General features: G+C 35.9%; 1 protein-coding gene across 1 annotated transcript in view; it reads left to right on the plus strand.

Annotated features, from left to right (window-relative positions):
* Nucleotides 1-23,523, plus strand: part of LOC129736519 (protein unc-13 homolog A-like) — a 60,342-nt gene that overhangs the window by 5,859 nt on the left and 30,960 nt on the right. The window contains exons 4-6 of the mRNA XM_055716782.1: nucleotides 2,706-2,823; nucleotides 4,561-4,684; nucleotides 8,625-8,760. Of these exons, the coding sequence (XP_055572757.1) occupies nucleotides 2,706-2,823; nucleotides 4,561-4,684; nucleotides 8,625-8,760 (378 nt within the window). The remainder of the gene's footprint in view (nucleotides 1-2,705; nucleotides 2,824-4,560; nucleotides 4,685-8,624; nucleotides 8,761-23,523) is intronic.

The following is a 23,523-nucleotide window of genomic DNA, read 5'->3' on the forward strand; positions in this document are numbered from 1 at the left end:
TTCTAAAACCTGCATTTTTTTTTCTACATAGAACTTTCATGTAAATTAGTTGTATTTCGCAGTGCTCTTAATTTTATTTAAGGGTTTCACCTTCATCACCATTTTTTCCTAAAGTTATTAATTGAATTTGGATTTTTTTTTTTTTTGGTGTCATGCAACTGATTTCTTAGACAACTGTAGCAGACTACTGGTTTGCTTAACTGAAGACTGTGAGTGACTGAAGAGCCTGTTATATTAAGCCAACAGATATATAGCTTGTTTACATGACATTTTATGGCTCGATGTAATGACTTATCAAAGAAGTTTTCAGAATTTCTAACCATATAAAAGTAATCTTCATCTGGAGCTAATTTCTCCTCCACTCCCCAGTCATCAGGCTTCTCTAGCAGACTGTTCAGAGCCACAGCCTAAATTATCCAAACAGGAGGATTGTATCTGTCTTTGAAAATGCAAAGGAAAATCAAGATTGATAGCTAGCCCTTTTAAATACCATTCTTATACTGCAGCTTTGACTTGTAGAAAAGATTGTCATGTTTCAGTGTAGAGGAATCATTTCTGTATGACAATACTGTGTTAATTTTTATTTTTTTTTGCACTTTGCTGATCCAGATATAATAGTTCTATGAAACATTGGACATGGATTGGATGAGAATGTAATAGTGTATCAGGAAACGGATCAATTAAATTTCAGCATTTGCCCTGTTACCTTTAGTGCAGGAGGCAATTTAAAAATCCTTTTAAAGTGAGTGTGTGAAACCTATACTCTAAATTTTCTTGAGGAATGTGTTAAAGTATTAATAACTTTGCTCTGCTGCTGTATAAATGCTTTGCTTTTAATCATATTGTATGCAAATGAGTGTTCCATGAGCAGTTTATTAGGATTATTTTCTTAGTTTGCAATTTAAATGTTACCAAAGAATATTAAACCACACAAATGTGTGAGACTGCTTGTAGCTCCATCTGCTGCCTACTCAATTATACAACACAGCAGACTTTTAAAAGGTATTATAAATAAGCATTTAGAAATATATTTATGTAGACTTTTACAAGTCATACTGTAATTCATTTTCTTAAAGGTGCTCTCTCCACCTATGCCTGTAAAACATCTGTTCCATTACACACAGATATAACCAGCCTGCGTTTTAAAAATTACATAGTTTAAGCTTTCAATATGCAGTTTCACTGTTCAGTTAGTGCAACAGTTTTAAAGTTGGGGTCCAAAAGTACCAAAAGATAAGGAATTGCAATCTGCCTTCCAAAACATATTTGTAAAAGGAGAAGCTGAAGAAAACAAAAATTCACTGTATCTATTCAACTGCATGAGGACAGTGGAAAAATAGATATTGAGGCAGCCAACATAATGTTTTTTGAGAGCCATGTGATGAGTTCAGTATCAGTCTCGGGAGTGGCACGCATTGCCCTTCTCAGAATTCACTTGTCCTTTTCCTGGTAAATTTAAGTACACAATAATTCACTGTGGTACACCACACAAATCAGTTGAAGATTAGTTTTAGTACTTCAAAATTGATTCGGTCAAATGGAGATTACATACAATCAGTCACAGAAGACACACCAATCCCTAGTTTATTATATTGTTCATATTTACAGAACTGACCCGTAGCTGCTTATAGTAATACATAAAAAAATGCCAGACATTCCATGAGGAAATAACTTCTCTCTTAATTTTAGTTCAATGTCAAAGGTAAGTTATATGGCCTGGCAAAATTTTGTTCTAAATTCTTGCAAAATAAGGTTGTGGTATGGTATTTTTTTGATCAAAACCAGCTAGTAACAAAATGCATGCATGCTATAAGTAGAATTTACAGAGCCTGGATCTGCAGCTCTTCATGTTGAGAGCTGTTTTCCCACTGCATTTTTGTTGTGTAGTGCATCTTCTTGATTCTAAGGAAGGGAACAAGCTCCAAATGTTTTTTTACGCCTGGTCTCCTTACAATGAAAACAAGAAACTGGTTTGATTTCCTGTAGTAAATGGTCTGACACTTTCTTCCTCTAGATTTTTGTGAGGGAAGATGGAATTTTGCCCATACCATTATAGATCATTCTTACCTGATGGTCCATGTTGATTGACAGTGTGTGCCATCATAGCTGACATTGCTGACTCTTACTGTTTCGTTGAAAATGTTCCTCTGAGTTTTATGTTTGAAAGCCTGATCGCTTTTGTGGATTCCAGTTTTACCGAAAAGAACTCTCCTGACAAAAGTCTAGCTATATTATACTACTGCTGCACCTAACCAGTTAGCTACAGTGGAACCTGAGAATGTAGGTTCTTCAGGGCTGTCCTGAGACCAGTGTCTTGCAGAGGCAACTAAGGAATTCCATATGTGGAAGGTGCTCAGAAGAACCTAAAGCTGAACTAAAGGCTTTTCATGGTCCTGGTTTCTTCCTGGGTTATATCCAGGAAGGGCCAAGTCTTGTAGCAAAGTAAAGCTATTGACAACTGGGACTTCTGTGCCGTGTTTCCAGCAGAACTGTCCTCATCACTTTGTAAAAGCAATTGTGAGCAATGAGACTCGGCTTGTCCTGTCTAACCTTTGTGTCATGCCTTGCTATCTGGCATTTTATGAGAGTACTGAAAACAAAACACCTCTGTATCTGCTGTAAGTCACTAACCCAAGTTACAATAGATTACTGAGCGGTTGAGACTGCATTGTCAGTTTAATGATTTGTGTATTCATTGTCTTTAGTGAAATCTGTGCTGATGGAAAGGGCTTCATTATAGAGCTGTGGAAGAAAGGCTTGCTCTGGGATAGCATTTTAGGAGTTTTATGGATTCCCCTTGCGACTGTGAAATATGCAACAGATGTAAGTTGACTTTCTGTGGAAATATAAAACAATGAGTAACATCCAACCAATTTCTCATTCTTAGCCAAATACTGTAATGTCATTTAGGATCAATGTATATTTCTATCTCATTTGTTTCGGTCTGTAATACTGAGGTATAATGCACGTGTGACTCTCAACATGGCAACTGATATGTGTTAGTCATATATCCTGGAGAAATTGCTTATACTGAGTCAGGTATAATTCGTTAAGTGGGTTAGAGTTCATCTGCACTCATGAATTATTAGGGAGGCAGGGACAGTTTGGTTTACGTGATTAGACTGAGGGAGTTTCAGATTGAGGTTCCTAGCCTGGCTCTTCGTTGTGTGGCCTTGGATATCTTTTATTAAAATGGGCAAAATACTGTTGTTTTGTCTTTCAAGAGAATCGGTCATTGTCTCAAAGAGGAAAAGAGAAATTTGCCCAGTAGTACTATGGAGGTAATTAATAATACAATGAGCATGTAGAGAAGGATGAGTGGAGAAATCGGGTCAGCCCAAGAGTTGTCATGTATCCACCATAGTCATAGTTAGCCACCAGAACGAGCATGCTTGCTCTCAGTAGGCTAGAAAATAAAGAAAAAAGGTTTCTGGGAGTGTGGAAATACTGCAGCAATCTGCAAGTGCTGCAGAATTGTCTGAAATGGGAAAAGTAAGAGGTACCTTGTTCTAATACTCCACAATCCTCTCATTCATAAATGGACTTTCCCACTTGCAGTCCATGGAGTCTATTTTTAAGAAAGTGATTCTGAATTAGAGGAGATGATTTTAATATTTGTAAATAAAATTAAGTTTGTCTTCTTTAAATTTTTTATAAAATAAAAAAGGCAATTGATGTTGAGATAAGGGAGGGAGAATGAGGAAACTTCTTCCCACACTATCTGCCATCAGTCTCTATAGCTATTTCTTTATAGAAACTAATAAATATTCATGTATACATTGAACTGACATTGCAATTATTCTACTCGGAGAATGGAAGCAGGGGAAGAAAGTAATTCCTGCCTAAATTAGATGTTCTGTATCACAGCTGCCAAGCGCCATTTCAGACCCCAAGGCAAGTTGTTTTGGTCTGGTACCCTAGCTGTTGTTCAGTTAAACTTGCTGACACAGAGGCTGTGGCTTAACAGTAAATACTGAAACTTTAAATAAACAAAGATACAAGAGTAGAGATTGTTTTGTGCTTTCCTCAGACCCTCTAAGCTTTCATTTATAATTAGGCCGCTGTGGAACTTTCCTATTTATTCATCCTGCTCATCATAAACCTGCAGCTCTGCTCTGGGCTTTATGACTCAGAAATAACCTATAAGGGAGCGTTCCTTCAGAAACTCTTTTTTGGCTTGGTTATTAGCATATATTGATTGCCTCAGTCTTGCTAGAATGTACTTGTTTGGCACCAGTTCAAAGGGGAACTGGAAAATCTCAGTTAAGAGTAATTTTCAATATTCATATTTCTTGAATCTTAATCATCTGACCATCTTAATGTATATTTGCCTATACTGTAGAGCAAATATTTTATTACTTTGATTTCCATGCCTTTGAGAAAACTTGATGAAGTACTAACTACTATTTACATAAACAAAAGTTGAAAGAGTCTGGAATGGATCCTAAGCCTATTGCTATCGTAAAGAAACTCCTATAGACTTGGGCAAACCTTCATTTAGGAAAAAGTGGATAATGCTATAAATTCTACCCAGGTAACTTTCAGAACATTTTTTCCTAGGAAGGTCCAGGTTCATGGTGGACACTGCATTCTGAAGTAATAAAAAACGGGAGTGAGATTCAAGGCACAAAAACACCAACTTCACATGAGATCTTACTGGATGTCTACTTTGCATTACCATTTGGTGAGTTATGCATTGAGGTCTCACCTTCCAACCATTCTGTTTCACTTTAAGTTCCTGAAATAGTGGCAAATAGTAAGTTTTCTATAGAATCTTAAATACATACTAATCACTTGAGCATTTGTATAACGGATACTGGTAAATAATGGAATTTCTGAGAGCCACTTCCTATGAGAAGCTGGATGAGCTGTTTCGCTGGTTAGTGTTCATCCGTATGTGGATTGTAGAGCTAAAGAAAGTACCTCTTTAAGGCTCAGTCTACTAAAGCCTGTGTGTTACAGATCTTGTATCATGTCAGCTTTGACCAGCTGCTTGTACAATGTAAATTTTAGTAAAATCTAGGTCCTCACAGCATTTTTACTCTTATTAACAAAGGTTGTCTCCTTTATGAATTGTGCATATGCAGATGGAAACTGCATGTCTGTGCATGGAAATAGGGTATATGAAAGTAGAAATGGAAACGGACCATCAAATGATGAATGCATCACCTCACACTATTTCCAGCTATAATACAATACAAATATAATACAAATATAATACAAAGAGATTGACTTTAGCAAGATTATCAGTACCAAACAAGCTCACAAAGATAAATTAGCTTAATATTTTACTCTTTAAACAGTCTAATGAACTATGGCTAAAAAGAACAATTCTAACATTTACACAAGAATAAAAAAATGTGAAGAAATGTGAATGAGAACATTATTTATCTTTTGAAAGGGAGGAATAGAAGCGACACCAAAAATCTGTTCTTCAGCTGTTTGATGTTTTTTTTTTTAAAAATGTATTGTCTGAAATGGAACTGGGCAATACAGCTGATGCTGATTAGAGCAAGCTGGTTATTTCTGATGTTTCTGGGTGTAGTCTGTGTGACTGCACTCCTGTTAATACATGGGGTGGAATGCATCCCTTTTCACAGAGTAACTGTGGAATGCTGTGAATTCTTTTCAGTCACAACAGGGCCTACATCTTTGTTATTTGGGTTATTTTTAGCCAAAATCACTCTTTATTTACTACTTCTTAGCCAATAAAACATTGTAAAGTTAACCTAAGACCTAGTCACATCCTGGGTTTTGTTTATTTGATACATTTTCCCCAGCAGCTACAGGCAATTTTCAACTCTCTGAGTAAAAAAATCGTATGGAGGAACTTTTTTCTTGCTATTCACATGTGCCTCCATCTAGATTATTTTCACTTTTAAGACAATTTTATTTCCTTTAAGCATGATAGAAAGTGTACATGTGTCAAATGGACCGAGTCCTTAAGTATGAAAAGGGAATAGTAATACAAAGAGGGAGTGGTTTATAAAGATGACAAGAAAGGACAAGAGTTTGTGCAATAACAGTGGAATACTTGTTACCAAAGGATAAAAGTTGGTACAAATTGTATTTATCCTGTGCCATGAGTTCTGCTTGAAACCACCTTTGAATCAGCAGAATGTTTTTAGTGTGTGCTTACATAGTTTCATATCTAGAAACCTGGTGCAGTGCAGGTCTGTTACAGAAAATCTAACTGCGTTTACAAGCTGCAAATTCAGATTGTTACTGATTTCAGGCTGCTACGTAGAGGGAGTGTTGGTTTATAGGTTGATGCCTGTGTTCTTTTCCCAAATAAATTTAAGAGTGTTTTAAAGACGGTCCCTGGGCCTGCAGACATGGAGCACTGCTTAAGTCCTGCAGAGGTCACCCTTACACTGCAGTTTTCTGTGCAGAGGGCAGCATGCAGAAGCGCGGCTGGGGTATTGAGAAAGCCAGATACCTTTATCAAAAACACTTAGCTTTATCCTCTACCTGAAGTTTGACTAAGGCATTACATTTTGATTGCTTATTCTGTTGAATGACTCTGAGCTTAGCTGTGACCCGCTGAGAATCTGTCTTTGACTATCCCAATCAGTACAGCCTCTTTGTTATGACCAATTACATTAGTTAGGTGGAAGACTGCAGTTATTTTTCACACATTCCTGCAAGATTTCCATATGAGAATGCCAGATATTTAGTAGAAATATAAGAGCCTTCCACGCTGCTTTACCAATAGGGCTTCATTTGGACTTGAAATGCTATATGTAGCAACAGGGAAGTGCTTTAACATCATTAGTTCATTCATGACTGCTTTTTTCTAAACTATCATCTAATAGTAGTTGTGGTAACAACGACATTGTCTTTTCACCATTGCCATCTGGACCACATAGGTCCATTAAAAGGCTGCAAAGTAAAATGAGGATCTCACACATTAAAAATTCTGCAAGCAAATTCACAGTAAGAAAATGCAGACTCTAGATGAATACTGCAGTGGAATTGCAAACATTTTTAATGTTTCTAGAAGTCAAGTTTTTAAAGGATAATCAGGTTCTGTTATGAAATACAATAATTTTGATTCAAATGTGTTAGGTCATTCTTGTATGAGAAGACAGAAGAAAAGTTAGAAGACATCACTTATTTTTTTCTTAAAGTCAGCATTAGAGACATATATTGTGCTTCTTAACATTCAATTATACTTTACATAGAGAGTATAAGCTAAAGAAATTGAAGGTAGTTTTACCTAAATGGAATGTGTTTGGTAATAGCTGTAACTTTTAAAGTAATTGTGTGACATGGGAACTAAGATCTCATTTTGCCAAGTAGCCTATGGAAAGTCAATAGGACTTCATGAATAATTTTGGAAAATGCCATGCAGGTATTCACCTCTTAGTCTTGTTGAGGTTGATCTCATTATCACTTTCTACCATATATATTAATTAGCAAATGAGGATATGAGGTAACAAGAACAAAATAACAATGATAAGATAAATCCCTGTTTTTGCGTTAGACACCATACTGATTCACTGATACACCAAGCAAATGAGAAAATTAATTTTTCTGATACAATTTTGATCAGTCTAAGATAATGTCATGAAAAATCATGGCAGAGTGATTGGGAAAACTTATGCATCAAAGTATAAAATTCCAAATACAGAGCACCTTAGTGTGATAATTCACTTCTATTTGCAACCTAAAGTTTGGCATTAACCTATGCAGTAGGAAAACCACAAGATCCTGTTGTTTTACGAAGTATTTTCTTTATCTTCTCTTTGTTTCACAGCAGTGTTGCTTTTATTTTGAGTGAAAAGATATGACACAGATTTACTTTTTTGACCACAAACCAAGTGTGAGTAAACAGTGTGAGAAGAAATTAATCAAAACATAGTTCCTAATATGCAACCAAAACATCAAAAATGGAAAAGATGGGCACACAAGTTCTTCTAATCAGGATGGAAAAAAATTTCCTCACAGTCAGGGCCCGACCATAAATCCTTTCCTTTCACTACAGCTAACAGGCCAATTTATAGAGTAAAACGTTCTGCAGGAAATCAGTTTATACCTCTAATTGCATATGAGACTTGCCAGGTTTCTCCAAAGAAATAAGAACTTGAAAAAAGGTCAGTTCTTAGCCAATAGCATGTAGAATTAAAGTAAACCCTGATCCCTTACTTGAAACAACAACAAAAAAACCAACAACAAAAACAAACAAAAAACCCCAAACCAAAACAACCCCCACACACATCTAGGCATGCTATGCATGGATACATAAGCAATATGTGGCCAGTTAAGAACTGAAGTTGGACTGGAAAATTAGGAGATTAATTTTCATTTTTCCCAATCCAGCAGTAGCTCATTTTTTAATTGTGAAACGAACTGTTTTCCAGTTTGTATAACAAAATGGTAACTGGTTTAGGCCTCTTGAAGTTTTCAGAGCAATGATCAGAAGGTGACCTTGGAATGTTGTTTCTGGTGTTCTTGTAAAAAGTGATTTAATTATAATAATGTTTTGTAAATTACTTGATTAATTCCATATTACTATGAATCTAATGAATTAATTTCATTAATTTAATGTGTACTCCCTCTTATAGAAGTTTCTTCTGTAAAATGGACTGAAAGATTTCTAGCAGCTTTCTCTTCCTCTACAGATACCCAAAAAGATTTAGATTGCAGAGGCTGGCACAGAGGGACACCCCTCCAAGGTGCAAGATGTTCACGCCAAGATACGTATGATAGTCTGTCAACCATGGAAAGTGGTCTCAGCATAAAAGAAAGTGAACTAAGGTATTTTAATTTGTTCATATCAGACATGCAATATAACATTTATTGAATTTTATTTTTTAAAATTTCTGAATGATACTGTGATAAATATACAATTATTTCTAGCAATAATGTGACTAGAAGTTTTATAAACATATAAAACCACAAGGCATATATTTCCATTATTATGGTGGGACAGAGCATGATAAATCTTCATAAACTATTGAAAGAAAAAATGAATAATACTATATCCTGCCAAACCAGTTTGCAAATATGTGTGCCTTCTCAGTGAAGCACTGGTAGTCAGAAAAGAGAATTTTGGCCTACAAAAAATGTAGATATTAAAGGTAACCAGAAATATCTTTGGCAAATTCCTACAAAATGAGAATGTAATCTATTAAAGATGCAAAAGGGGTAAATAACACCCTAGAATCTTTTGCAGTAGATTTTTAGGTATATACAGATGGCTTCATAAGTGCAAATGTGTTGGTTCATTGGTCTTTTTTGAAAGTGTTTTAAAAAATAATATTTTAAAGACAATACAGGTATTTATTAGCTTTTTTATGTCCTATAATGGCAGATACATGGTAAAGCAAGTTTCTTTCAAATAAATGGAACATCTCACCAGAGCTGAAAGTCGCTCTTTCCATGCATCCTTGTCTCTAACCATTCCTACTCTTTTCATCTCTAACCCCCTGTTGCAGCCATGGGGCTGCTCTCATCTCCTCTTTTCCATCTCTTCTGGAACTTACTTTCTTGAAACAGGTTGTCTTGAGCCCTGTGTTGAAATGAGAAACAAGAAGCACAACTCTCTGGCTTGATTAGTTTTCTGTGTGTTAATTGAATACGTTCAGGGATAAATGGAGAACACTGAAAGAAGCAGCATTCCTCCCTCTGTCAGCTGATCACTGGTTTCTCTGTGTTGTCCACCTCCCTGGGTGGTCATAAGAGTTCCACTTGCCATTCAGCAAACCAGACTGAGAACACATCTAGATTAAAACCAGAAACATTTTGCCAGGTTGCCTCAGCTTTGTTGTCAATTTAACTTAGCAGATGCTCAAATATTTTGTGTTGGCATAAAGGAAGAGCAGGGGCATTTCTAGCTTATTCCGATTGAAAGTGTTAGTGGATCAGCAGTCTAAATAATAAGACACATAGTGACACATGAAACAGGTAGTTTTTGACAAAGCTCCAGACAATATAACTTTATCTTGCAATAGGAGACTAGGAAGTCTTACGTTACTCCTGTTTGCATTAACAGTGACTTTCCAGGTGGTGGTCCACACGCAGTGTTCTGCCTGCATGATACTTTAAATTTAATGTCCACAAGACATTAAAGAAATTAGAACTGAGACAAATAGGAAGAACAAATAACATTTTTGGAGTGCTTAATGGGTCAGCAAAATTGACACATGCATGGTCTGTAAAGTTCCTTGTTACTGTCTTGCTGAAAATACATTAGTTCAATGTGGCTAAGCATTGAGAACGCTTCAGTGGTATTAACAATGCAAAGAATTGCAGTGTTCACTGGCTGTGAGTGTGGAGGTCTAGATTTTTTTACTTTTTAAACAAGCACCTCTGGAAAATCTACACAGCTGAGTCACCTCAGCAGGTCATTGGGAGCCCTACTTTTCCTTAATAGCCAGCCTTCAGTGATGTCTCACAAAGAGCAGGAAGGCTGCTTCTTCCCTGCCTAGACCATGCGCCATGGATGCAACAAAATCCAGTTCACGCAAAGTTAAAATAAGGGCTACACAAAATGTGAAGAACTGCTTACAACCAAAATTAAGGTAAAGAATTCAAGGACCCTGCCACAAACTGAAAACTGTATTCCAACTGATCAAAGGAGAATTCTTTATAGGAGCAGTGAGATGTGAAGATGTTTGTTGTGTAGCTACATGTTCTGTAAACACTGTACTGTATGTGACAGCAGTTTATATTAGGAGTACTAATGACCCGAAATTATAATACCCAGAGCAGCATAAAATTGAAAAGCACAAATGGAACAGTGATGGATTTATATTCCTACATATTTTCAGAAATTAAGTATCCTTCTTGAATTAAAAGTAGCAAAAAAGAGCAGAAGTACTAAATTCTAATCTGTTTCTTCAGACTACAATTGATCTTTGGGATTTGAATAATGAAATGATGCTTGATGCAAATTCGTAGTTATGTTATTGTTTAGATAATATCTGTTAATTTCCAGCTACCTTGTACAAGTCCTGAAGTCTAAGATACTGTTGCAGTATGTATTGCAGACATTTCCTGTGTGCCTTGTTTGTATTGAGACACAAAAATGCCTTTGTGATTCAGATACATAAATGGATGTATAAGGAGGGAAGTGTTGGGATAATGGAATTTAACTGTTACATTCAGTTCCTTGGACTACTTGGTATGCTGCAAATTACGTAAGTGGTTTTGGTTTCTTATGGATCCTACACTGGTGGATAGTTCCTTCTGTGGAGGTGGGTTTTGCTATATCCTCTCCTTTCCCTGTATGTTCTTAGGCCATGATTTTACAATGTAGTGTGTTCAAAAGCAGAATTGGCTTAATTTCTATTGCCTGACTTTGATCTCAGCTCTGTCCTCTTGAGTATGGTGGTACAAATCTTTGCCCTCATCCTAGTTTAAAAAAAAAAAAAAGGAAAAAATTTGTAAGGTTGATTATTTTAAAGGTAAATTTTTACCAAAACAGTTTTACAGATTTGGCAGTGACTATTGCAGATATTTTTTCTAGTATATCTTTGAATAGGTACAGATACAAGGGGCAGTGATTGGAAGAAAAGGTTAGAGTTGTTGCTAACAGTTTTGTATTGTTGAAATGCAGATTTAGAGGAGACAGAAGAGTGCTGGTAAGGTGAGTGCTTGCCTCTCATCTAGGTGGATTAACAACTACCACCTGTATTTATAAGCTAAGCATATGAATTTGTTGTTTTTCTAAAACACTGGAACAATGAAATGCTTAGTTGTTGCTTTCTTGAGGTACAGAGTAAACAGTGTGGAACTAAAGACGCTGGTGAGTGAAAGATGATGACCATCAGGCTGTCATCTTCTTTTAGGAGCACTCTCTGGTCATTCAATATTTTTCATCTCTGATCGCCTGCCATGAAAGATAATAGATTCTTAAAAGCTCATGGAGATTAGTGTTTTGCCTAGTGGGGTTACAGTTAGATCTGCTTCCTCTGTATGGGAGGGGAGACCGGGGAGACTCTGGAGAGCAGCAGTTCAGTGTAGCTGTTGCTCTTAATCACCGGTCTTGATACTCAAGCTTAAGGCTTTAGTGAGATGATCAGTGTAGCCAGGTCCAAGACGGTGCCAAGAAAGCTGGACTGGAAGAACATCAGATATTTTTTAGGGTAAGAAGATCAAAAGAATGTCTGAACAAAAAGGAAATGTATAATGAAATGTGTCCCCTTTTTGGGGGAAAAAAAACAAAGAAGCAAAAAAGCTTAAAAGCTTCTGCCCAACAGGTCTTAGGTGATACAGGGTTTTGTGATGAACAATAAATGGTTAAAGATAGTGTGTTTCACAACTCGGTATATACTTAGTTTAAATTAAATTGGACCTATTGACAGAGTTGGCCTTTGGTTTTGTGTGCCTGCCCTGTTCTTACCCTTGGGCGTGTGTCTACATAGGGTTCAGCTATTCAATAGTGACTTTCTGAAAGCTTAGGAAAGGATGGGGGCAAGTCCTGGCATGGTTTGGGTGTTGCAACTAATCGATTGCATCTAGAGCACGAAAGGCATTTGGTTCCATTTTTGAAGCTGGTGTATTTACCTAGGCAGGCTACAACACCCTTCTGGAAGATTTCCAGAAGGGAATAAATTTTTTTTTATCTAGTTGCTTTGAACAAGCAACAATGCTGTGGGGAAAAAAGATAAGGGAAAGAGAACTGCTGTCTTTCTGCTTCCCTGAGTGTGGAAGATGATGATGCACAATGGGAGGAAGGGGCAAGGAATGACGTGGCAACAATTGTATGACAGAACATGATGGCAGGGAAGTAAAGTGGAGTTGAGTGCTGAGAGGAAGGCCAGTCAGCCTCTAAATATATCACTCAGCAGTGGTGTCTGAGCAGAGAGAGCTTTCTATGTGTTGGTAAAATCACTTCTCTTCCCCTCTGCTTGCAAAGGCAAATTGAGGAATAAAAAAAAGCTATATCTCTTTAATGTTAATTTTGGCTTTCACATCAGCTTTCGCAGACTCTGTTGCCTTTCATTCATGGTGTCCTCTACCTGTAGTAACTCCGGAAAGACACAGTCTGTGACCAGCTGACACTCAAAAAGGTGTCCTGATGAGAGGTAGAACAGGCTCTTGGGAAATGCAGCAATAATATACGGTGTGTCAGACACCTAGCTTATGTTTAAGCCATGTCAAGCAGCAGTGGTACAGAAATATAGCTCAAACACAAGAGAAAAGATGGTAAAAGTTATTACATTTACAAAGTTATGTATTCTCTGAGAGGATAGCATGTTGTGTATGCACATAAATGACCTTTTCATGTACAGTATGTAGCTCCAACACAAAATTACTAGGAAGTAAAGGAATCTGTAAAGAGATCATCAAGCTTATGGATGCAGTTAGCTAGTAGACTCTATGTAGGTGCTACAGCATCTTTTTGGCTGTTTACATTTACTGGCAAGTTCTTGCAGGATATTTACAGAGAAGTACAAGTGCTTCCTTAGGGTGAGAGCTGTCAGTAATGGCAGTATTCAAGAGCTATTTCTCTGTATATTTCTAAGTACATGTCCAGTCATTAGCATATCATCTGGGCTGACATGTCTTTTTCAACAGAGATCTGAGCCTCTGAGTAGGTTAAGCTAAACCAAAAGAAATTAATCTAACCTGACTGTGGAATTCTTTTTATTTGCCTCTGTCTCAGATAATTTTATTGAATTTAAATGAACTTTCATGTTACTAAATTGAGGGTCACCTCTGAATTACAAGATAATATTTTTAAGTGGAAAGTTTTTTTATCTAGTAGTAGGTATTTTAAAGAGTATGACAGAAAGATGATGATCATTTTAAAGCTTAACTAAAGATAAAGATATGTATTTATTCAAAATAACTGCGTTGTACTATAAAAATATGTAAGAAAAACCTGAGAAGTTACAGAAGTAGATTAAATTATTTGTTTTGACTGGCTATATTAAACACCAAATTTAACTACCCTGTAAATATTTAAGTATTAAGGAATTAACAAAATTTCTTCATTAATCTGTTCTTTACACTGATATTTTTTTGTCAGTTCTTTGGTTATATATATAAATGGTGTTTATGGCAGTTGACTCTAGATGTAGAATGATAGCTAATTAAGTGTAACTGATTAACTTTTTCTATAGATCATAAATTATCTAAATCAGAATTTGAAGGATGTGGTAGATGATTAAGTGACTTCTTATTACAGCAATATATTTTCTGCCAGAGTCTGAGAGAAAGAAAGGGAAAATACTGTTTAAAAAGAAAATAATCTGAGTATTTCTCCAAGGAATGTAATTAATGAACACATGACTGTAACTTTTTAAAAAACTCAGCAATTAAGTACCTTGATATATATTTCATTCCAGTTGTGTAGAGTAACCATATGATACATCAATTGGTTCATTCTGTATGCATTATTAATATCCAGTGCTGAATGCTACTGCTTGCAAGAGTAAGGATTTCATGGTTAATCTCTTTGGTACCATTAAGGTACAAATATGTTGCTGCATATCCAGAATAGCCAGAAATTTACAGATTTTACACCAGAATGACTGAAAAAAAGGGCCTTATAATTTAAAAATCTATAAATGATGGAGAAGAACACAAGTGAGTAATTCATATAATTATGTGCTACTGCTTCAGGAAAAATATGCATATAAGTACTTGAATTATACTCTTCAGTAAGATTATATTTTTCATGTGTGCTTCTTGTGTCTCAGCATACTCAGGAAGTAACATGTACATCTATTGTATCATATGACGTAATTACCTTAAGCTACAATGATTGGAATTAGAATTGCAGATAGTGAATAAAGTACATACAGTATTACATGAAATGCTGAAGCTGATAAAAAGCTTTAGATGAAAACTCTATGTTCTATTTACAGTCAAGCTACGTTAGCATAAAATTAGTTTATGCAGTTCACAGACTTGCAACTTGAAACACACGAACACTAAAATAGTACAATCTGTGCTTGTATTCTCAGTAAGTTTATAGTGTTTGTTCTGGAGACATTTCACTTAACTGGAAAATTAAAATGGAGAATGCTTTTCACAATTGAAACCAATCCATTAATCTACACATCAAAAAAGTAAGCTGATATGTTCCATTTTCAAAGGATCGTAGTCACTCAGCATTTGAAAATGTTACCCTCAAAATCTTGTATTAAATACGTTTGTTGTATTTTAAAAGCAGTGATCAAATACATTGCCGATATTAATGACAATAGTTGAAAAGCATTAATGCTGCGGTCTGCAGTTAATCACTTAGACAAAGAAATTCCCATGCAAGGGCCTGTCAATCAGAAACTAAACTGAATGGCATAAAATTGATTGGGGCATTTTCAAAACAAGCAGAATTAAACAAAATATTTATTTTTAAAAGCAACTGACCAATCCCAAATAAACCCAAAACCTAAGGAAGTATGGTAACACAGATAAGGATCTGTCTTTCAAAAAGAATATTGATGTCTTATGTTACTGTATTCTCTGCAGACCTGTAAATCAATTATTGGACAAAGAGGAAAAAACCCCAACCTGATTACATTAAAAAAATGTCCATTGTTCAGGTTTATTTCTACCTACATATGCCGTATCAGTAGATATTGTCATACAGCCTTGTACAAGAAATGAAGGAGGGGTATGCTGCTTACAGAATCATACTAGACCTATGTAGATTTTATGGACAGAGTTGGTTTTAAATATTTGTTTCCAAAGTGTTTGGCTTTGACAGTGTTTCCTCCAATCTAATGTTTTGGGTGATGGTAACTGCTGAGTGTTAAGAGGAGATATCTTACTAAAATTTGACTTCATGATCTGTAACCGCTAGCATTGTTAATTTTAATGTAATAGTCATTAAAGTGTTATTAATTGAATTAATGTGGTATGACAGAAACATACAAGATTTTTTTTTTAATGGGTGAAAACTGAAAAGAAAGCTTAAATGTGGTAATCTTAGAAGTTTCTTAATGCTTGAATCATTCTTAGAGTTAAATGGCCTCTTAAAAATGTAATTAATCTTCCCTGTTTTTAAATACAGAGAAGAAAAGATTTGCTAAGGTCTAAATTCATTTGAAGTGATCAATTTACAGCCATTTGTCCAGTAATCTGTTTAATTATTCATACCCAGATGAGAGAAAAATTGATAGACATGCATAAAATTATTTCTAAACCATGAAAATTTCCACCTCTTGGCTATATGTCAGGAACTCCCGCAAGTAAAAGTGTATTTCCACTGTGTAGCTGTTTAAGCAGTTAGTGGTTGTCCAGATACGTTTGTTTTCTGTTGTGGTCATTCAGTGACAGATTGTTCCTCAAATTTGTATTACAGATAGCTTTCCTTGATGTGTTATTGTTTCCTTTCATATTTACTACCAAAAAGAAGTAAAATCCAAAAGAAAGAAAAGGAGGAGGCGCCTAACAAAAAATGTAGGACTAGGTCATGCATAAGCCTTTTGGCTATGACTGTCCACCAGTTCCCAGCCTTTCAGAACTGGCATATTACTTTCTAAAATATAAAATACAGTTGACATTGTAATTCATGAGGGGTTTTGCATTTAATTATTGTTTTGAGACTGTTCTCTAAAATGAAGCCCCATGTTATGTGATCGCAGTCCCTGTGCCGTTGTTTTTGAGCTCCAGTTGTATCACTGCACATTTCTTTCTCATCACTGCTACTATGCTTTTCCACACATTTGAAGAAGGGAACTACTACTTCCCAAGGAAGCACCTTCATTTATTGTGGAAAGCTGTGAGGAACATCTTATAGTATGTTTCATACAAGTGCATATTCTATCTAAGTGGTTAAGCTGCTCCATCAACACAATACTGTACTTTCAGACATACTGTACTTACAGGGATCTGTGGTGTTTTGTTTTCTTTTTTCTTATGTGTGGGGTGGAGGGGGGCCTCCAAGGAACAGTTTTCAGGCAGGGACTCTGGTAGAATTCAGTTTGGCTAAACATGGGTGTCCACTGCCATTTGAAATTTCCCTGTAACTTCTTCAGGATATAACTCCCAGATTCAAAACAATATTACATACTTAAATCTCCTATTCCTCCTCAAACCCTTTCTTGATTAGGAAAATGTCTAGATAAAACAATTAGAACTAATTGAGCTATATCAAATTATTTTCAAGATAATGACTGAGCCTGGATGCAGAAATCATAGCTGATATATGTGAATCTTCACAGTACATAGAAAGAGAAAATTAGTTTATCATGATATCTTCTAGTTTGCATTAATAGCACAATATACCCATCTTTAAGATGAAAAGAAACAGTATTTTTTTAATTTCTATAGTATCTAGTGTGATAGAATATCTGGGATCTGCACAGTGCTTAATATGAATGTTTTTACAATATGTGGTTATTTCCTACAGCACAAATGGCTGGTTTTGAGTCTCTGCTTTAAATGCAAATAAAAAATATTGAGTAAACACTTATTTATGTTAATGGATAGGTAGGTGAAGTAACCTGAGTTTTCCTTAGCTATAGAAAAAGTATATAAAGAACAACTAGCAGATTTTTTTAACTAAACAGAGATGTTAAGACCTAATATTAGCAAAAACTGTTGTACTTCTCAGCTGAAAATCATCTGCTTTAGATTGGCATTCTTTCTCTAAGCCGGTATTGTAGTATGAGACGCTCATCAGTGCATTTTCTGAAAGCACAATCTATTTGAAGGTAACCTAAGAGTAAAAAAACCTAAGAAGAAACATCTGATCTTCAGAAGAGAATATGAATCTTGATAAGTGGCTGGTGTAACTATATCTTCTTTGATTTTTTTTTCTAAAAGAGCTGATTTATTTATTTATTTATTTATTTTTTGCTAGATAACAGTTTAACTCATGTGATACTTCTGTGTTCCAAAGGCAAGGTAAAATGGCCGTGTAAATAAAACACCTGCCAACTGAGTGACTTCCCTGAATACGAACTGTTTTCATATGTTAAAGAACATTCCTCTAAGCTCTTTGACTGCTTGGGCAGCTGCTTTCTACTTGATTTATAGAAAGCAGTGTGGGTAGGAAGGTATTCTGCTTTATGTAATATTTGCTTTAGGTTTGTAGATCGGCTATTTAAAACTGTAAATAAATTATGTTATTGATTTATTTTATCATAGTAAGGCAGATCTTTTCAATAAGAGAAAGTTGTTGTAATAGTGGCTTACAGCCTTATGTAAAATTAAGCCCTTTTGAATATCACTGTAGCACTGAGAGTTCATTCCATTTTCTCTCAGGCTTAATTCTCAACTGACACTCAAGCTAACGTGCTCATTGATGATCTTTCCTGCTCTGCTGCCCTTTCCAAGTTCAGTTCCATTCTCTAGCTTTTCTCAAATGTGTTTTTCCTTCAGATCTTCTGTGGCCTAGAACTATTGCTCTTGAATGGAGCAAAAGTAATTCTTTCAAAATCTACTTTAACAAAAAAGCCAACACACTTCTTCAGAATTCTAAAGAATGTTGCAGTATGTCTCCACAGCAGGAAAAGTATAGATGTATAGACAAAGTTTACAATTAGAGCTGGAGAATACTAAGTCCCATAAATATTGAATTTGAAGATTAAGAGATTTTTATGGGTTTTGTTATATGCCTCTACTTTGTCAACTTTACAATTGTTACCAGCTTTATTCTTAGATGTTCAAAAATTTTGAGTGAAAAAATGTGGAAAAGGAGATAAATTAACAGTTAGAAGTATGCAGTGAAAATATTCTACTTGAAAGACATTGAGGAAAAAGAACACTGAGAGAATTGAGACAAAAAACATGTAGGAAATTGACAATTCTGTCAGGAAAAACAATTATGTGTAAAACTCCTAAGAGTAGCGGGGAACAAAACACATTTACTTTGGCAGGGCAAAATTGCAGTTTAGAACAAATGATGGTGAGCTAATATGACATGTTGATGTACATTTTCATTCCTAGAATTATCCCAAGTAGATTTTGGTAGGTTATTTCTGTTTGGTTTTAAAGTCAAATGCTTTAATTCACATCATGAAGTTCTTAGTAGGATCTATTTAAAACTTTGCTGTAAAATTAACTAGTGCACAGCTACAAATCTGATCTTCATGGCACACTGAAAGCAAAAATCTTCATACTCAACTGAGTTTTTATGAATATGGCATGCAGAATTAAGGCCTTAGGTAAGTGAAGATGAGGCAGTGCAGCCAGCTGCTCCCCAGGGGGTGGGCAGTCAGGCAGGATAACACAGCATGCAGGGCAGCGGCCTCACCAGCCAGTGCCCCAGCCCACTATCCCTAGGCGAGCCTGGGAATAGCAGCGAGGGTCAAACAGTCTTGCAGATGACTAGACAAGTTTGTGGTGATGAAACAGGTTCAAGGTCGGACTGCTGAGTCAGGATCAGGTTTAGTGATGGCAACCCGGGTAAGACACAACACAGTGATCACCAGGCAGGTCAGTAACAGTGAAGCAGGGTCAAGTTCAAGCCAGGCAGTCAATCTAGGAGTGAGGGTCTGGACCCATGGGTACACAGGCAGTGCTGCACGTGAGCTAGAGACAGTCACTCCTTTAAGGTAACCTCAGGCAGCGGCTGGAGCGCCAAGGCTGAACCTCAGTGGAGCTGTGGGGCTCATGGATGCCCTGCAGAGGCCCCAGGCAGGGCTGGTCTTACTGTGTCTGTTGGTGCACTCAGGGCCCTGATAGAGAGGCAGGCAATATTGATAGAAAATTACTGCTGCGCATTTTTTTTAAATTGTTGAGATGTTGATGATAAATGGAACTGATAAAACTGAATTTTTTCTTTTAATGGTCCTGTCCAAATTATTTCACATTAAAAGAAAATGTAATTAGAGAGCTTTATATATCCGTAGATATATATATCTATATATATCTATGTTACGTCTCTGTAAAGACAGGCATTCTGTGGCAGAATTAGAAGGAATTAGAACTGTTCAGTGGCTCTGCTTGGGGTCCTCTGAATAACTTGTAGAAATCAGATTTTTGTATTTGGGGTTTAATACAGCACAATTTTTAAATATACACATTCTGCAGGTCATACCTTGTTTTTGAACATGACCTTATGTTCCAATCTAGGAATGAGATAATCATGGACAATCTTCCAGTAGGAGAGGAAAAGAGGTATAATGTCTAGTTCTGGCACAAAAGATACAGCCAAGTTTGTGGTACATATAAAATAAGCCTACAAAACGTAATTATAAAATACTTCATGTATTAAACTAAAATATAAATATCTTTTCCACATGGCAGAGATTATTACTAATTTCTTTCAGTATCTATCCCTATCAGTCTATATCCTGTTTTGTTCCTCCCAGTAACCTGATGTTATAACTTTGTTTTCTTTAAATCTTTTCACAAATGTCTGTTTTGCTTATGGCTATCAGAAGTGTTCTGGTGATTGTTTTGCATCCTGTTGTGACCTGATACTGAGCTTTAATTGACTTCATTATTAATATTCATGGTCTTGTATTGTTGTTATGGTGACAACCTTTCATAATAATTGACAAATCGTTCTGACTTCCCCTGAGATTCTGTGTAATAACATTATTCACAATGAATTCTTTAGGTGTGAATGGAATAAGAAGGGCTTTTGGATTTTTTTGTGTGTCCTAGATTAAGGCCTATTCCTTCTTATGCATTTCTGTTCTCATGTAACTGTATTAACACTTTACTGTTATGCAGTTATTTTGTCTTTCATTCCCCAAAAGTTTACATCGCATATAGGTTAATAGACTTTGCTTAGACCTTACTTGCAGAAGTAGTAATTTATTTAAGTAGCCTTGTCAGCTTCTGGGAACCAGTTTATCTGATTAATACTTACAGCTGTGTGTAGAAGATGTATATTCAACCTCTGTGCAAATATTCCCTTGAAACTACTAGAAAAGCTGTTCATTTATGGAAAAGCTAAAATGGTCAAGTTGGGTATCGATACTTGTGCAAGGCAATTCCCTTTGTCTGTATGACTAGGTCTCAAAAAAAAAAAGGAAAATGCAGCCATTTCAGGTAGAGGTACAAGAATGCTACAGAAAGCGCTATACAACAGAGGAGAAAAGAGAGCTCCCTTGGGAAGAGGACCAAGTGTTTATGAGAAGTTTCATTAGGCTCCTAGTGCTGTGCCATATTTCATCTTTAAGCTGGTTCCCTGAAAGATACCAACACATTCACATGCAGGGTAAACTTCATGAGAATTAATTTATAACATTTGCGTAGCAATTACTTGGTTACAAACTCATGTCTTGAATTTTGTTTAGTCTGCAATGAAAGCAGTAAGCTGCTGCTTATAAATTCATATTATTTTTTTTTCCTCATTTCATTAACTGATTACCTATTTGTATGGATTTTTCAAATGGAATTTCAAGTATTGATGTGGATTATCAATGCAGACATTTCTAGCATATTGTCCATGGACTAGCAATCATTGATATATGACTAAACAAGTTCACTGAATTAATTGTCCTCCTGAGCTCAGTTCCTTTTAGTTACTATGCAGTAGATTCATTTGTAGACCCAAACTGTAAAATCATCTCCCTTGGAAACACTTTCATTTCTGACGTGGATATCAAGATTCAAGGTTCGAAAAGCCCTATATGCCAATGGTGTGGAGAGAGGGCAGGCAGCTTTTTTCCTTCATGGTGCAGCAATTGCTGAAAGTCAGGGAAAACACTGATCACGTAAGTGCAGATGCTGCAGGTACAGATAAAGTTTGGACTAAAACCCAACTGCTTTTTGCAGTGCAAGAGTCTGTTTAAAGATGACTTAAATATGGGCAGATTAGATCTAATTTACAGCAGGTAAGTACACATGCTTTCATATAAGATTTTCCATTATAAAATATTCTTAAAGAAGTCTGTGTGGAGCACTGGAGTTTCTTCTGTTATTTCTCTTCCTTACTGGTTGCAAATCAAGCTGGCTAGAAGGAGAAAATAGGAACAGCGTTAGTTACCTAAAGCAAATCTGGTTCTGGATTTTGCTGCAGTAGGTAAGGATTATAGTAGGACACTAGCTAAGCGTTCAGTGTCCTGGTACAGGTGGAGTGCAAGGACATTTCCTGTTCTTTAAATCATTTGAGAGCTTCTGAAGAACAGATTCTTCCAAAAATTGTTCTTATTTTCTTAACTATTACATATTAATTATTATGTCCTACTATTATTATATCTTTTCATTAACTAAAACAATAAGCCAAAAATCTTACAGCTATTCAACCTGATGGAATTATCAGTAGTTATGTATTTCTATGCTTCACTTAATTTAGAAGTAGAGATGGATTGAATCCATGTAAGGATCTATTTGAGGTACGCGATAAATTTGTAGTACTCATACAGTTTCATGCATGAGGCCAGGTTCAGGCAATAATCATGGTACAGCATCTTCTGTGAAACTTCTCTTACAAATAATGAGTTTCACACTGTCTTTGACATGAAAGATACTGGATATTTTGGATATTTTTTCTAAGATTGATATAGAAATGGAGAGAGAGAGATCTGGATGTGGAAGATTGATGTAACACGCTCTGTAGGCCCATCCTAATTCTAAAAGTCACTTTTTTTTTATTGCATGCATATACAATCAAAAACTTTATAGATTTTGATTTTTTTGAAAAACTTTGAAAGATTAGGCATTGGTTATGAATACAGAGACTTGATAACATGCAAGAAAGATTGAGTTTATCTGAATAAAGAAAAATGTCTTTCCAAATTGTACCCACATTATTATTTTTTGAGTTGGACATTTTAGAAGAAAACAATGGTTTTAATGATACCATGTTGAAATAGGTGAGAAACAGATGACTAAAAAAATGCTGCGTAGTGACAAACCCAGCAAACCTGGGCAAAATCTGGAGTAATCCATAAAATTTCTGTAAGTGTTAAATATTGTTCTATTTCTGGGAACAGTCCAAGATGACACTGACAGATTCAGGATTGATTAGAAGCTGGCTCTTCACTGGGCAGCAGAACGGTGTCATGCTTGTGTCTTACACCAAGATGTACTTCTTTGTGTCACCTGGTTTCTGTGATTAGCCTTTGGTCTTGTCAGTCAGTTTCTGCCCTAACTGTATGTTGTTTTGTTCTGATAAATATCTTGCACTTGGGAAACAATTAATGTAGCTGTTGCAGCACTGAAGAGACAATGTATCTGGAGAGGACTTCTTAGGTAGCAAGACTGCCTTGTAGTACCCTTGTATCCACCAGAAAAGCCTGGAGGTTAATTTGTAAGACGTTGAGTTGCTGTCTTGGCACACTTTAAAAAAAAAATAGAATCTGTCTTCAAAGATACCGTTCTGTAGCAATATAGGGAAAAATACGAGCTATTACTTACTGGCACGATACTAAGTATACTAAGATCAAAATCACAAGCTGTGGTTTGGACTGATGAGAATGACAGCTTTCAGTCCAGTTCACATCTTTGAGTGGCAAGAGTTGGAATTTAAATATTTTAGGCATGGATTACTGTACATCTGTTTTCACACGCTCTAGCACCAGGCCTTCAACTGCAGTGGTTCTTCAGAACAGGTTTAATGTAATTGCATAAGTTCCTTCAGCATAATGAAAAGGAAAGTGCCACTTAGTTTTGCAAACCAAGCCCTTTGAGAAAAGTGCACATTAATATTTGAGAAAA

This window comes from Falco cherrug, chromosome 7, assembly GCF_023634085.1.
Source record: "Falco cherrug isolate bFalChe1 chromosome 7, bFalChe1.pri, whole genome shotgun sequence".
NCBI classification, from domain to species: Eukaryota; Metazoa; Chordata; class Aves; order Falconiformes; family Falconidae; genus Falco; species Falco cherrug.